The sequence below is a fragment of the Pan troglodytes genome, chromosome 5 (assembly GCF_028858775.2).
Source record: "Pan troglodytes isolate AG18354 chromosome 5, NHGRI_mPanTro3-v2.0_pri, whole genome shotgun sequence".
Classification (NCBI taxonomy): Eukaryota; Metazoa; Chordata; class Mammalia; order Primates; family Hominidae; genus Pan; species Pan troglodytes.
Genome location: NC_072403.2, coordinates 164992841 through 165008824, shown reverse-complemented (window position 1 = coordinate 165008824; position 15984 = coordinate 164992841). Strand labels below are relative to the sequence as shown.

The 15984-nt window shown below is 38.5% G+C and overlaps 1 protein-coding gene across 1 annotated transcript in view; it reads left to right on the top strand.

Annotated features, from left to right (window-relative positions):
* The window catches only part of RGS17 (regulator of G protein signaling 17), a 120227-nt gene that overhangs the window by 92862 nt on the left and 11381 nt on the right, over positions 1-15984 (top strand). Inside the window, exons 3-4 of the mRNA XM_016956500.3 lie at positions 11586-11675; positions 13630-13864. Of these exons, the coding sequence (XP_016811989.1) occupies positions 11586-11675; positions 13630-13864 (325 nt within the window). The remainder of the gene's footprint in view (positions 1-11585; positions 11676-13629; positions 13865-15984) is intronic.

Below are 15984 nucleotides of genomic sequence, written 5' to 3'. Positions count from 1 at the left end.
CAGACCCGGACAAAAAACTCAAATTTCAGCCAAAGCTGACTCACTCTACATGGCAATGCAGTGAGGACTATCTATGTCTGGATGGGCCAGGATGTACCAGAGCTTCGGAGATGACCTTGGTAATAGACTGGTGCTGTTCATACCCATGGCCATGGCTCCCTCTGCCCTAGAGAAGGCTGAACACGTGAAAGGTCAGAGTTTGACTCACCAACCCACTGAACCATTTTTTATACGAGTGATACTCCTGTCTGCCCCATGTTGTTGTTTTTTAGGTTAATACCTTCGGTAAAAATTATATTACATAGATCTTGTATTTGAATTCACAAAACTCCATATTGGTCATTGCTGCCAGGCATTTTTGTAAACAGATAACTGAAGTTTCATGCATTAAAATAGCAAAAAATAGGCCGGGTGTGGTGGCTTATGCCTGTAATCCCAGCCCTTTGGGAGGCCGAGGTGGGTGGATCATGAGGTCAGGAGTTTGAGACCAGCCTGACCAACATGGTGAAACCCTGTCTGTACTAAAAATACAAAAATTAGCCGGGTGTGGTGGCATGCGCCTGTAATCCCAGCTACTCAGGAGGCGGAGGCAGGAGAATCGCTTGAACCTGGGGGGCTGAGGTTGCAGTGAGCCAAGATTGCGCCACTGCACTCCAGCCTGGGCAACAGAGAGACTCTGTCTCAAAAAAAAAAAAAAGTAAAAAATGCATATTTTGGCTTACATTATTTGGCCAGTATTAGTAGGTGTTTAACATTTGTTGAATGGGTGACGGATTTGGATTTGCCAACTGAGCCTACTTTATGAAATATAAAAACTTGTGTCACAGAAATTCTTTTCAAAAATTACAGGCACATTCTCCCAGGCCACCAGATTTTTTTTTATGTACCATTTTTCTTCATGCTCCTGTGTGTGTGTGTGTGTCTGTGTGTCTGTGTGTGTGTGTGTGTGTGTGTGTTTTAAAGGTAGTAGTACTACCAATTAGTAGTACAGAGGGAATGAATTTGGGGAGGGAGCACTAAATCTGTTTAGCATTTCTGGGATATAAAGTCAAGAAGAACAAAATAGAAGACTAGGGAGATAGGCAATGACAAATAATCAAATATCTTTTCCACCTTATTAAGGAGTTTACACCTTTTTAGAGATGGGAAGCAATTGAAGCGTTTTACGTAAGGAGGGGACAAAGTCCATTTTATATTTTTAGTATTCTCCTGAGGGAATGGAAAATGTATGGAAGAAAATACAAAAAGTAAGGGGGATGTTAAGAGACTTTTATAATAGCCTTGGTGAGAGATGGTGGGGCCCAACAGAAAGAGACAATAAAAGGGATGGAGAGAAGTGCATATTCAAGAAAAAATTAGGATATACTGCCAAGAATTAATGATAGACAAGAAAGAGAAGGATGACTCCATATTGCTTGCATGAGTAGCTGGGTTGCTGGTGATCCCATCAAATGAGAGGACACTGCAATAGGAAGTTATTTAGGCCAAGGATACAAAGATGAGTTCAACTTGCTCTGATTGAGGTATCCAAGAGTTAGTTGTATAAATGAATTTGAAGCTTGCAAGACAAGCGTGGATGAAATATGACAATCTGGGACTCACCAGTTGCAAGAGATGAGAATGATTGGCCCTGGTGAGTATTCCAGGGTGAAAAGCAGGGAGCTACAGACAGAAACCTCAGGACACACCACATTTAAAGAACAATGGAGGAGTGAGAGAGTTGCAAACACAGTGGAGAAGAAGTGATGTGAGAAATGACATGCAAAACGCAGCAAGGGGGCCGGGCACAGTGGCCCACAACTGTAATCCTAGCACTTTGGGAGGACATGGCAGGAGGAAAGCTTGAATCCAGGAGTTCGAGACCAGCCTAGGCAACATAGTGAGTCCCCATCTCTACAAAAAATTTTAAAAATTAGCCGAGTGTGGTAATACACACCTGTAGTCCCAGCTACTCAGGAGAGTGTTGTAGGAGGATGGCTTGAGCCCAAGAGTTGAGGCTGCAGTGAGCCATGACCACATGACTGCACTCAAGCCTGAGTGAGACCCTGTCTCAGAAAAATAAAATAAAACACAACAAGGGACTGTTACAGAAGCCAAGAGAATTGAGAGTTTCACAAAGGGAAGTCTGAGGTTGCAAATACACCAGAGAAGTCCAATACAATAAGAATCATAAAACATTTTGTGATTTGACCAGCCAGGGGGGCTTCTTGGTGAACTTTGAGAGAACCAAGCTTCTCTGTAAGATGTACAACGAGGAAGAACTTGGAGAAAGAAAAGCTACTGACAGAGAAAATGAGTGAGCCCCTCTTTGAAGACTCTTAAGACCCCATATGCTCCTCCTTCAGGGTGAAGGTTTGCTTTGAGAGAAGTTGGATTTTCCTTCCTGACTCATTCAAAGCAAATTATTCATTTTCCAAGGCAATATGAAATTCAACCATTCCAAATCCAGGTCAACTTTATTAGCTACCTGGACAATATTTAACAAATTCCTCCAGAAAATTCCAATCAATAATGCAAAAATGAGGTTGACTTCTTTGCTACCCTTATTTATAAAATTTCATAGTTGTGTTACACCTGATCAAATTAAGTATTAACCCTACTTTTGCTTCTCTCATTAAAATTCTTCATTATTTCTTATGGGCCTAACCTACTGTCTTTCATGGTCTAGGTGTGGTAGACCTATTACAATCTGCCTGCTATTTTAGGACATGATTCAAGAATTACTTGTTCTGTTTTTGTCAGATAAGACAATCAAATTCACTTTTTGTGAAAATGAAATTGATTTTATAATAATCATGCCGGACTGGGTGCTATACATTATAGCATGTATAAATGCTAGAAAGTCCATATCTTTGTTTCAGACATTAATATGTTACATATTAATGTACATCTTTTTGCATGGGAATATCTGTTCCTAAGTGAAACACAAATTTCTGTCACTGACACTTTGTGTATAAAGCAATATACTTTTTTTTTTTTTTTGTGAGAGAGTCTTGCTCTGTCACCCAGGCTGCAGTGCAGTGGTGCGATCTTGGCCCACTGCAACCTCTGCCTGCCAGGTTCAAGCAATTCTCTTGCCTCAGCCTCCCGAGTAGCTGGGACTGCAGGCATGCACCACCACACCTGGCTAATTTTTTTTTGTATTTTTAGTGGAGACAGGGTTTCACCATGTTGGCCAGGCTAGCCTCAAACTCCTGACCTCAAGTGATCTGCCTGCCTCAGCCTCCCAAATTGTTGGGATTATAGGCATCAGCCGCCGCTCGCAGCCAAAGTAATATAGATTATTTAAAAGTACAGAGCCATTTAACTGCCAATTCCATCGTAATAGTGGAACAGTAACTTCATGTGTTTCGTTCTAGAGGTAGTCTTGCCATATTTGACAATTACATGCAAATTCTAATGGCGTGTCTTCCTCGGAAAGCTGACTTTCAAGAGGCTGTATGGGATAAGGAAAGACCCATGGCACTGGAATTTTACAGACCTGAGTACATTCCAGTTTTATCACATGTAACTATGAAACCTTTGGCAAGTTACTTACTACCTCTGAGCCTCGGTTTCTTCCTCAGTAAAATGCGATTAGTAATGTACACAAATCCCTGCGTAATCCTTTATTGATAGGTATTATTTCTGTCCCTTTACAAGTCTCAGGCCCAGAGGAATTTACCAGACTGTGTAGGATCTGGCTGTTGCAGGCTTGGCAAGGTTCTGTTTGCATGTTGTCAGTTAAGGTAGCGGATGCTGTTTCTTCAGTCTGTATCACTTCGCGCTTCCCAGCTCTCACATTAATCGGCACAGGTATACGTCAGAGCAGCCCTGGAGCATGCACTGCACAGTCGCAGGATTCCCAGAGTGTTGTAACTTTTATATAGCAGGGTTTTGTTTCTCTACAGATCAAGATTGTTGTCTTCCATGGTGTCTGTTCTCAAGGAAGCCCCGCACATTCATCCCTTACGTATTCACACACACACACACTAACTGGAAAATGCGAGGGAAAGGATGAATGGGTAGATGAATGAGCAGTCCTGCCAGCTATCAGATATATTTCTGAATATTCACTAACAGGGTTTTAACTTTTTCACTCTCCTTTTTATGATAGGGACCCAGCCTTCTAAAGTCAGAAGCTTGAGCTCCAATTGAATTAATGCACATGACACAAATGATCGTATGCCATTTTAATAACAGTCACACTGTTACTGCTCCTAACTAAATAGAAGTCCATTTGGCCTTTTCACATCTAAGATATTTGCTTTCCCATTAAGGCATTCACTTAGTTATAAATTATAGGTAAAATTACAGTGGGTTGAAGGAATAGCTTAAAATAGGATTTTAATCAACGTGAGAACTGAGGTGTAGAAGATTCCAATGATTGGCATGTATTTTTTATTTTTATTTTATTTTTATTTATTTATTTATTTTGAGATGAAGTCTCACTCTGTAGCCCAAGCTGGAGTGCAGTGGTGCCATCTCAGCTCACTGCAACCTCCACCTCTGGGGCTCAAGCGATTTCTGTGCCTCAGCCTCCTGAGTAGCTGGGGCTACAGGCGCACGCCACTATGCCTGACTAATTTTTTTGTATTTTAGTAGAGACAGGGTTTCACCATGTTACCTAGGGTGGTCTCGAACTCCTGAGCTCAGGCGATCTGCCCACCTTGGCCTCCCAAAGTGCTGGGATTACAAGCATGAGCCACCATGCTTGGCCTGGCGTGTATTATGTAAAGTATATCTTTGTATTCAGACCTGTAATTCTCTTAATTTTAAGGAAAAATAAACTCTGTTTATGCTAAATAAGAAGCTTTGGTCATCTAACTGAACATAAATGTACAGTGTAGATTTCTATTTTCAGCATGTAATTACTTGGTAAATGAAGTTGGCATTCCAAATCAAATCAATATGTCCATGAAGGAAATCCAGTGCTTGGAGTTTCAAATGAAAATTGAATATAGATAAAAAGATGGAATTTTTGATACCCATCTTTTCGAACAGATGCGTATATAGAAAGAAATTGGCAACTGAGAGAGAGAATCAGAGAATGAAGAAATTTGTCTTCAGTTTCCATGGGTCAAAAGAAGAAATGAATGTTCACGTACCACCCAAACAGAAATTGAAATAGTGTGGAGAATCCATTCTCAGGATGGCTCTTTTAAAATATTGTAAATTTAAAATATTTCCTACCTATTGGTAGTTAAAACCCTTTTCTCATTTATTTGTTCTAAGAATGTATGACCTAAGTTCTGTATTATCCCAGCATGAGACGGTGGAATGCAAAACGACTTCTTATCGGAAAGGATAATGACAATGTTAATAACAGTATGCCTGCCTGTTTTTAAGACTAAAGTATTCCCAAATCAAATGACTTTGGGCCGGGGTCTATTCCGAATATTTTGTAAATACCAAAAAGGAAAAATGGTTGCAGTTATGCAAACCTCCCAAGATTAAGTTTATCCTCTTCGAGTTTGATTATTAACACTCACCGAAAAACTGAATGACTCCTTTTAGATTCCTTAGAAAGATATAATTATCAAAACTCCTTAAGAGAATGAATAGACTTTTTTTTTTTTCCAAATAAGGATATTTACCCGCAGAAACTTTTTTTCAGTTTTTCCTTTATTCTGACTTGGTTAAAATATTGTATTTATAAAGGTAACACAGCCATCTAGTGGACAGATATTTGATAGCTGATTATTTTACTTGAGTTTAAGTTCATGAAACAAAAGCTTAAGCCAAATGAAATACTTGTTTCATGACACACGGCGCATGATTACAAAATGTGGAGTGAGCCTTTAGAGGGGCAACATGGGGTATTTTTAGGCAGGTGTTTTATAACATTTCCAGACCCAAATTTCTAACCACTGTTCCCATCCCCACACACCCCACTCAAAACCATACTCTATTATAAAAATGTAGAAATGAAAGAGGTGAAGTTCAAATCATAGGTTTAACATTGAGTTTCTATGTGTCTGAAATGTTGTATGTTATGTGGTTACCAGCCCATCTTCTGGTGTCTTTTTGGTTTGGGGTTTTAGTTTTTTTGGGGGGTGGGTAGTCTTTTGTAAGTGAAACATCAGTTCTATTCTCCTTTCCTTGTTGCCCTGTCCTGAAGTTATCTTTGCTAATGGAAGAAAGTCATACTTCCCAGGATGGCCCTCCTCAGCCATAGCAACACCATCTGCAGTCATTAACGGTGTTACTTTTGTCCTTCCTCTTTCACACTTTGCTGTCAAAACCTTCTATAACAACTCCTTTTTGTTCATCTCAAATTCCAGGGAATTGAGAAGTTACTCTTCATCAGATTCTACTGCAAACTCAGGCCTCTGGGCAACAGCTCCTATGGAGTGATAGCTGTGGGATGATACTCAGAGAGGGCATTTATACTCAATGCACTGGATTGTACTAGGAGGTTTATTTTTCCAAACCTTAAGAAAAATCACTTGTGTAAACACTTGCAATACCACAATTAACTCTTCTATGTAAAGAGAAATGGCATTGCAGAGTGAAAATGAGCCTGAGACAGGAAGTCAGAAGATGGGAATTCCAATCCTAGTTCTAATAATTTTGAGTTGTGGGTATCGTGTAAGTCAACCCCAATAACTGTTTCCTTGTAAATAAAACAAGAATGACTAATAACAACTCCCCTGCTTACCTTCAAGGACTATTGTGAGGAGGAAGTGACAAGGTAATGGATGAGGAAGTGTTGTGTAATAATGACAAAGGAGAAGTCTCTATTTACTCAGGTGGAAATAAAAAGCTCTTTGGTAAACTTGGAATTGGAATTTTAATATGCAACCAACTTGCCCTTCCATTCAACTAAGCATCTGTAATAATGGGCCTTTTTGTCACAAGCTTTTATTTTTTGTTTTACATCCTTGTGAAGTAGTTCATTGCCATTATCCCCATTATGAATGGTGAAAACAAAGCATGGAAAGCTTAAACCATCCTAAAGGAGGTATATTCTACCTTTGGAGTCCACCTCATCATTTTCTTGGATAACACATACTTTGCTGCCTGTTTTATTCTCCTGCTCCAGCCCTGCAACATCTGATATGTCCATTCTGTTCTACATTTGTATTGTGCCCCTGCATGATTTTATCCCCACTCTGAATGAGATCCCCTTTGTCCAGGCCTCCATCTGGCAAACAACTGCCCATTTTCAACCCAATTTAATCATTACCTCTTCTGTGAAGCCTTTCTCAATTCTCTTATGCAAAAGCACAGGTACCATCAAGGGTGTCTAAGAAACCCCATATGCACAGTTCTGTCCGAGTTCTTATCACAATGCCATGTGATGTTTATTTACCCGTCTGAGCTCCTCAGTAGCAGAGCCTTTGTCTTATTCACCTTTTATGTCCAACCAGGGAACGTTGCATGAGCCAGTGTTTCATACACATTACTAAAGTATTGCTAACTCCTCTAGTATTTACTGTGATATCTTGAATGCTGAAAATGAAGTATTTAAAGAATAATCTACCAATTCATTTTCAGAGCCTGAAGGATGTTGATTTCATTTTTGCACCAGGAACTTTGAGGTAGAAGCTGTTAAATAAAAAGAAAAGATTGATATCACAGTGTGAGACTATTTCAATATTGAATAGACTGCTTTTACCAGTGACAGTAGTTCTCTCTTGGAGCCTTGATGTCACACTGTATTAAATTTAGGCATCTTATTGATTCTTCAGTTTAATTTTTCTGTAAATATATGTGGTTTCCTGACCAGCCTCTATCCCAGAGTTACCATGGCTACTGGTAAGTTTTATCTTCTTTGCAACCATTTTAACAGTTTTTCTTAAGAACCAATTGTTTTCCTTACAATAGAAGAGTGTCTTCCAAAATAGACCCTGCGCATATCCATGATGACAGATCAGTAGATAAACTGTATAATTGGCAGCAGGTAATGTTTTTTCTCACTCCACTGTCCACACTCCCCTGTAAACAAACAATCCACGCCCATAGAGAGGGGGCACATTTTCTTAAGTTCTCAAATGTCACAAGTATTTTTCCTCCCTTTTCAAAGTCACTATTTAGAAAATCTCTAATGGGATTTTAAATGCTTATTTTAGTATATTTGGCCAAGGATATTGGCACTTTTCTTCCATAAAGTATTTAAGGTTTGATCAAGACCCTCACAGTGAGCACTGTGTATGTGTTTAGTTCTCTTTGTGGCTTTTATTGCTTAAAAAGTAGAAATGTTAGTTTTAAATGTTACATACATAAAAGTCAGTGGGGGAGTGTCTCTTCTTGGAGAGATGTGGGCTAAAAAGAAAAAACAAGACATGTAATCCCAGCATTTTGGGAGGCCAAAGTGGGTGGATCACAAGGTCAGGAGTTCAAGACCAGCCTGACCAACATGGTGAAACCCTGTCTCTACTAAAAATACAAAAATTAGCTGGGCGTGGTGGCGGGTGCCTGTAATCCCAGCTACTCAGGAAGCTGAGGCAGGAGAATCACTTGAACCCGGGAGGCGGAGCTTGCAGTAAGCTGAGATCATGCCATTGCACTCCAGCCTGGGCAACAGAGCAACACTCCGTCTTAAAAAAAAAAAGAAAAAGAAAAAGAAAAAAAAAAGTGTCTCTATGGGACCCTCAAAACTGTTGATCTGGTATTTTCCTTTTAGGGCTTTCCTCAAACACATATAACGTATATAAGTTGGTCTAGAGCAAATATTTCCAGTGAATTAATAAAAACAACAACAACAATGCACTACTTGGAGCAGGACCAGGTAGGACAGACATTAGTCAATATCAAGACAGACAAACTGTTAAGTATTAATCCCTTGTCTATTTTCTCCATTTCTCTTTAACTTAAAATGGTATTTTCAGCAGTTCTTGATAACTGAAACCTTGAAACCCATTTTTTAAGACCGGTAGTAAAGGACAGTTAATAAAAAGGACAATTTGTCTGTTGCCAAAGTTCAATTTCTACAGGGCAAGACTGTGGCCGATAGTAGATCAAGAGCTGCACAGTGAACAGTTAAACATTTACTGAATGTCTGTTGTAAGTAGTTTTAGTCCAAATGTGTGTCCATATTTTACCATCTGTAGAAAAGAAAGATGTAAACTCAACCTAATATTTTGTAATGATCGCTCTAATATGGTAGCATTTGGGATGTTCGTAAATATCACAGAAACAGATAGAAGAGCCAGAATTCATGTTCAGAAACTCGTGATTCATGCCTGTAGACTCCAGATTTGTCACTCTACAGCAAAGGCACAACGGAGAAAAAAATTTCTCAAAGATGTTTAATGAAATGAAGTATACCTGCGTCATGTGTACTGCCTTCTGTAGGACACTGTGTGGAAATGTAATAAAAATAAACTCAAGGAGTTTATTATTTAAGCAGGGGATGAGAGCTCTTTTGCTAGTTGTGTTATAGTGCCTTAATATGTGTTTGCACACACACATAGAAGCTCAATAAAGGTTGGCAGAATGAGTATCAATTTCCTATTTTAAAAAGAGCTGAATAGAATTTACCAAAAAATTGTACATTTTATATATACAGGAAGTTTTACAGAATTTTGTCAGCAGTGTATCCCCCCCTCATCCACTTTTCCCATCATGACTGGAAATACATCGAATTCCAGAGAAGAACTTTCTTACTCATTCATGAATCTCCTCTGAAATACTTATCTGGCCTATTTGTATAGTGACATAGAGGACTGAGGTTTCCTAGGCTATCTCAAACCTCAAACACATTCACAGCACTCACACGCAAATACCTCCAAAATTATGTGCTCTCTCTGAATTCCTCCCCAAAATTACACTATGCTGAAGGCTTTGCTGTCTCTAACCCTGGGACTGCTGCGGCCAGCAAGGGTCTAGTCAATGTGCAGCAGGTCCAAGGGACCATCCACTCTAGTTTCTGCTCCCCAGAATCCTTCTGGGCTACATTACCTTTCCCTCCATGGTTCGACACCAATAAACCTGCCCCTGTCCCTAGAAATGGGTAGAGGCAAACTCAATGTATTTCACTATGAAATCCTGTGTTTTCTATGTCCTTTTCCTGACTACAGAATCCTTTTCAATTCCTATTGGGTTCTCCTTTTTCCAGTGAGTCTGCTCTCTCAGGTCAGTTTTCCTATCTAGCCTCACTTTCCATTGTAGATGGGCCTGCTTGTCAGAAATTAATATTTCCCTTTGCTCCATTCTCTCCGTCCTCACGCTTGCACTTGAGAATGAAAGAGGAATTAAGGAGACATTGTCTTGGTTTCTCTTATCAGACTTTCCAGATCGAGAATAACTGCTTGTTGGGCACCTCTTCCTAAACACTTTCTTTCCATACCAACGATGTTTAGTGACCCTTCTTTGCATTCACATAGTAAGTGGTCTGTGACCTCAGTGTCTATCAGCAGCCATGGTTCATAGCAGGCACTCAGAAATACAGGGTTGTTGAACAGGGTAGGCTTCCAATTCCAACTATACCACCTATTTAATGTTCAGTTTTGGGCCAGCCTCCCAGACGGGTCTGCACCTCACTTTGCTCATCTGTAAAATGGGGATAATAATATTAATGGTAAAAGAATGGTGCCCAGCACATAACAGGCACTAGAAAATCATCATTTCCATTGCCTCTTATTTTGAGGAAGTAAGTGAAAGAAGGAACAAATGAGAGATGTTATCTGAACTTCTTGTGCTCTCTGCCAGGCTCTTAAGCTCCTCGGCTTCTAGACAGAGGGATCAGTTGGCTAATTTGGGAGCTCAAATTTTCCCGAGCCACTGAGTTACTCTCTCTACGCTGCTTCTTAGTATCTCCCATGACCTCACCTGTTGTTTCTAGTCTACACCTAGAGTTTTCGGTGTTCTGCCCTAAAGCACTGCTCAGCTTTAGGGAGCAATTGTCATTGGACAATTCTTATTCTTATTCTTGTTCTGGGCTACTAAAACCTTCGGCATTATCCTCTGTCCTCTATGATGCTGTAGAATTCCCAAACCTATGCCACACAGATACACACTCCTCCCACCCAATGCTCACCTGTTCCAAATGCTCAGTTACTGGTCTGTCCCTTTCAAGACCTTGGACATTGATTGACTGGGGTGAAAGGGCAAAAACAAAGTCAAATATAAATCTGGTAGCTTGATTTTAGCAATTGAAGGAATGATATTATCGGTAACAATGTAAATTTAGCAAAATCTGTATTAGATTCTGACACATTGCATCTTATTAGCTCTCAATCGGGGAAAATTAATGGAAAACAGACTATGAATAGAATTAACCAAAAATCAAAATGACATTTTGTTTAAAGAGTAAGGTAATCCTATGTGTGTGTGTATATACATATATATATATTAAAGCATTTAATCATATATCTCAGAAATATTCAGTAATTCAGATTATGTAAGGATGAAGTCAGAATGTTTAACAATATCCACTTTTGGGAGTCTGATTTACTATATAATTTTATTTAAAAATTATTCTCTTCCCTTTGACATGGGCTTGCCCATCATTTAAAAATGGTATTGCTCTTTTATACTTTAAATATTCTCACATAGTTGAATATAAGATCTCCTGTGAAATGTTTCTCCAGAAAAATTTATTCTTTTCTTCAACTGATTGAATTTCCCTTGACAAAATTAAATGTTCTGTTACATTACAGCCTCACTGTGAGGAATGAAGAAAGAGGGGAAAATGCGGGAAGACCCACACACACTACAAAAATGGAGAGTATCCAGGTCCTAGAGGAATGGTGAGTGTGAGAACCACGTAGCTATTGTTTCTTGCATTTATATGCCATTTACATCAACTGCGTGCCTCAGTATTACCCCTTGCTTCATGGTACTCTTCAAAATGATTTTGGGAAGTGAATGCAGATTCAATCTGGAAGATCTTATTTTGTCATTGCCGTTGCTTTTCAGCAATTTTTCCATTAGCTATGTTAAGTTATTGGCTAAAACATGATCTAAATTTACTTTTCTCTTTAAAAAAAATAAAGATTGTCTTATGAATTAGCACCCAAAATTGCCCTAATTCATTACTTCTCATTTCTGAGAATTCAAGTTTTTCTCTTTATAAGAGAAGTGTCTAAACACACACACAAATGATATGGAATGTCCCAGTGAGTGAGGAAGGGCACCCAGCGACTCCTGGTTCCTTTTCTACCAGAGCAGACTCTCCCCACGTGCTGCCTCCCAAACGAGAGGTACCTATGGACTAAAATCAAAATACAAATAGTCCAGTCATATAATTGTAAGTGCTTTCTTTTTCTGCTTTTTATGAGAAGGTTTTAATGATGCTTCATGGTCATTTTTAAGCTTTTTAAAATTAAAAATTGTTTTAAGTGAATGAGGAAGTGCAGAGATTATGGAACAGTAACAATCTATTTGAAATACCTGGTTAAAAAGGTAAATACATATATATTTACCTTTATATATGTATTTACCTTTTTATGTGTATATGTATTTACCATATATATGTTTATATATATGTTTTTATATATAGGTGTATATATATGTTTATATATATGTTTATATATATATGTTTATATTTATGTTTATATATATATATATAAACATACTTCTTTGGCCAAATGTCTTTTAGATTGGAAAATTATTAAGTAAATCATTGAATAGGAAAGGAAGATCAGAATCATTTTAACCATAAGACTCTCCAAGTTTCTGTCTTCTACTTCTTTAATGTATAAGCAAGTGGATTAATTACTAGTGGTTTCTGCAGTCACCTAGTCACTAAAAGATCTGTATATAGTTTTAAATTCCCCAATGTCAGTGTCATTATAGAAGCACTCTGCTTCCAATTATGATAACTCCATTCATGACTAACAATTCATACATTAACTTTTCATAGGAAAAAAACCTTTTTTTTTTTTTTAGAGGCAGGATCTCATTTTGTTGCCTAGCCAGGAGTGCAATGGGATGGTAATAGCTCACTGTAACCTGAAGCTCCTGTCTCAAGTGATTCTCCTGCCTCAACTCCCAAATAGCTGGGACTACAGGCACATGCCAGCACACCCAGCTAATTTTTTAATTTTTTTTTTTGCAGAGACAGGATCTTGCTATGTTTCCCAGGCTGACCTCAAACTCCTGGACTCGAGATCCTCCCACCTCAGCCTCCCAAAGCATTGGGATTATAGGCATGAACCACCGTGCCCAACAGAAAAATTATTAAAGTTTAGGAAAATATGTGACAAGTGCACACAGTGTATTCTTATTTTAAATCAAGTGACAAATGAAAAAAATGGCCACCAGAGATGAGAAAAAAAAACTGTATCTTATGGCTGGAAAATTGAAATCCTGATTAGAGGCAAAGAAAAAATTCGTGTTGTCCTTAGTCACTTACAGACAGTTTCTATCAACTTGCAACACATTGTTAAAGTTTGAACATTTCCAAGCTTCATTAGGAATGTACGATGACTGCATGCATATTATGTTTAGGCCCCTTGCTGTTTGAATGCTTGTCTCCCTACAGGTCTCTTATGCCTGTGTGAATTTTTGTCAAAACCCTGAAATAACTGATGTCGTCCTGACAGATACTTATTTGCCAGATCAGGCTGGACTGAGTGGCAAAATACTGACCACTAGATGGCAGCAAATTGATAGAATTTCTATCTGCTCCTCTCCTTACCTGGTCTAGCATTCGCTGGTCACAAAGTTCCCTTTGATCACGGCCCCGTTCTGTCTCTGCAGCCAAAACCCCACTGCAGAGGAAGTCTTGTCCTGGTCTCAAAATTTTGACAAGATGATGAAGGCCCCAGCAGGAAGAAACCTTTTCAGAGAGTTCCTCCGAACAGAATACAGTGAAGAGAACCTACTTTTCTGGCTTGCTTGTGAAGACTTAAAGAAGGAGCAGAACAAAAAAGTAATCGAAGAAAAGGCTAGGATGATATATGAAGATTACATTTCTATACTATCACCAAAAGAGGTAAAAATCTGGAAAACATTGAGGTGGGCTTCCTAAGACCAAGGATAACCGTCAAGGGATGGCTGTCCACATTGGGTAGGGCATGGGATGTGGAGAGGGTAGAAGATTTCACTGGGTAGATAATTCAGCTTCTGTCGGGAGAATTTCCTTGAACACATGTTTGAAGGCTAGGTTTCCCTACTATGCTTTGACTGTTTATCTCTAGCTGACTCGTGTGGTAGTTCACTTGCTTTTCAGAACTAACACCAAGGAGCCTGCTTAAACACAATTTGCTGTGACAAACGAAAATGGAAAGAGAGAATGTATTTTAGGGTGGTATTTCGCAAAGCATGACCCCTAGATCATGTGAATGAGAATCACCTGGAGCATTTGTTTAAAAAACAAATTCTTAAGGCCTAACCAGGACTTCTGAATCTGAATTTTTGGAAATAGGACCCAGAAATCTGCACTTTATACTAGTTGGAAAACCTCTGGTATAGGTACTCAAAAAAAAGAAATCTGACATGTTTGTTGATGTTTATGACTGACTCTTTACAGAAATGAAAAATGATCCTTGACCACTAATATTCTTAGGGGGGAAATGGAAATTATTTTACTTATTCTAGGTTTTCTGTTATTGAAAGTGCAAGCGTCTTTCCCGTTGCCAAAATGTACCTAATCAATAAGCAATACTTCTAGCAACCAAATAACACTTTTCCATTGACTGTTTAAAACTTAATTTGTTCTTGAGAAATGTTCCAGCTAACAGAGTTAAAAGCATTTGGTGAAAGAGTGGTTAATAATGTGGCCAGGCCCTTGGAGCCCTGTGTGATGGAGCTCCAGAGGGCTTCAAAGCACTTAGAGAACATAGAGGTTCCTAGAATGTCTTCTCTTTTCCATCCCAGCCTCTTTTTGTCTTTTTTGTTTCGCCTAAACAACTGTGATTTTTACCTTTGCATTTAAATGGCATGCCCCTCTCTTGTGCACCTGAACATTTATGGGCTACAGTCATCTGTTCCTCCTCCAATACTTGGCATGGTCCCAGGCTGCCTTACACTCCTTGCTTTGAGATCTATAAAAGGAATTAGTGTCTATTTTATTAACCTCTAAGTTTGGAATGCTACATAAACTATTTCACTTCTAATAAGATATACAGTACCTAAGTTATATAGTTTTTTTTAATTAGTTAGGTTAAAATGCCATTGGTATTCCAGAGTGCTCCAGGACTATTGTCTCTACAAAATGAGAAACCTTCTAGAATTAGACGCACAAAGGATTGATTTATTTTTTTATTTCCTACATGAACATGAAAAATGTATTCATAAAAGCAAGGTGGGGAGAATTTAATAAATGTAATACAGTGTGACATCAGTAATAAATATGTAGCCTCAACACATTTGTTACTGATGTCACACTGTATTTCTAACACCGGCATAATTCTGCATCCTAAAACTGCATTCTTCAGGCTTTTAGCCTGCCTCGAATTTTAGTATCTAAACAACTCTACTTGTATTTTATCAGTATAATAATTTTATGCTAATTTTTATTATTTTAAAGTTATTACACATAGCAAATAAACCAGACGATCCAAATGTGCCCAAATATGTGCTTCTTTTGCCTGTAATTATACAAAATGAGAGTCTTTGGGAAGATTATCTAGCCCATTTCTGCCCCCAAAGTATGTAAGATGTGACATCTTAAAGTGATAGTTGTCTAGATTACTTAGTCCATTCCTTTGTGCTATATTTGTAGCATCTTAAAATGATGACTGTTCCATTCTTTTTCAGTGTTAGGAGAAAAAATATTCTCCATACTATGTCCCTTATTTTTACAGTTTCTGTTCTTTAATGTTTAGTTTTTTATGTAAAACATTTTCTTATTATCCACACAGCCCCTGATTTTCTGATGTCACTGATTGATGGAGCTTTGTAAAATACTTAATTTTTTCTCTTTGAGCCGTGTTTAGAGTTACAATAGTGATTATTTAAATATAAACTAGTGAGTTTCCATTCTTTTTGCTAAAGTAATAGAGGTTTGTTTTCATCTAATGTTTTTTGAGACGGAGTCTCACTGTGCCACCCAGGCTGTAGTGCAGTGGCACGATCTCAGCTCACTGCAACCTCCACCTCCTGGGTTCAAGC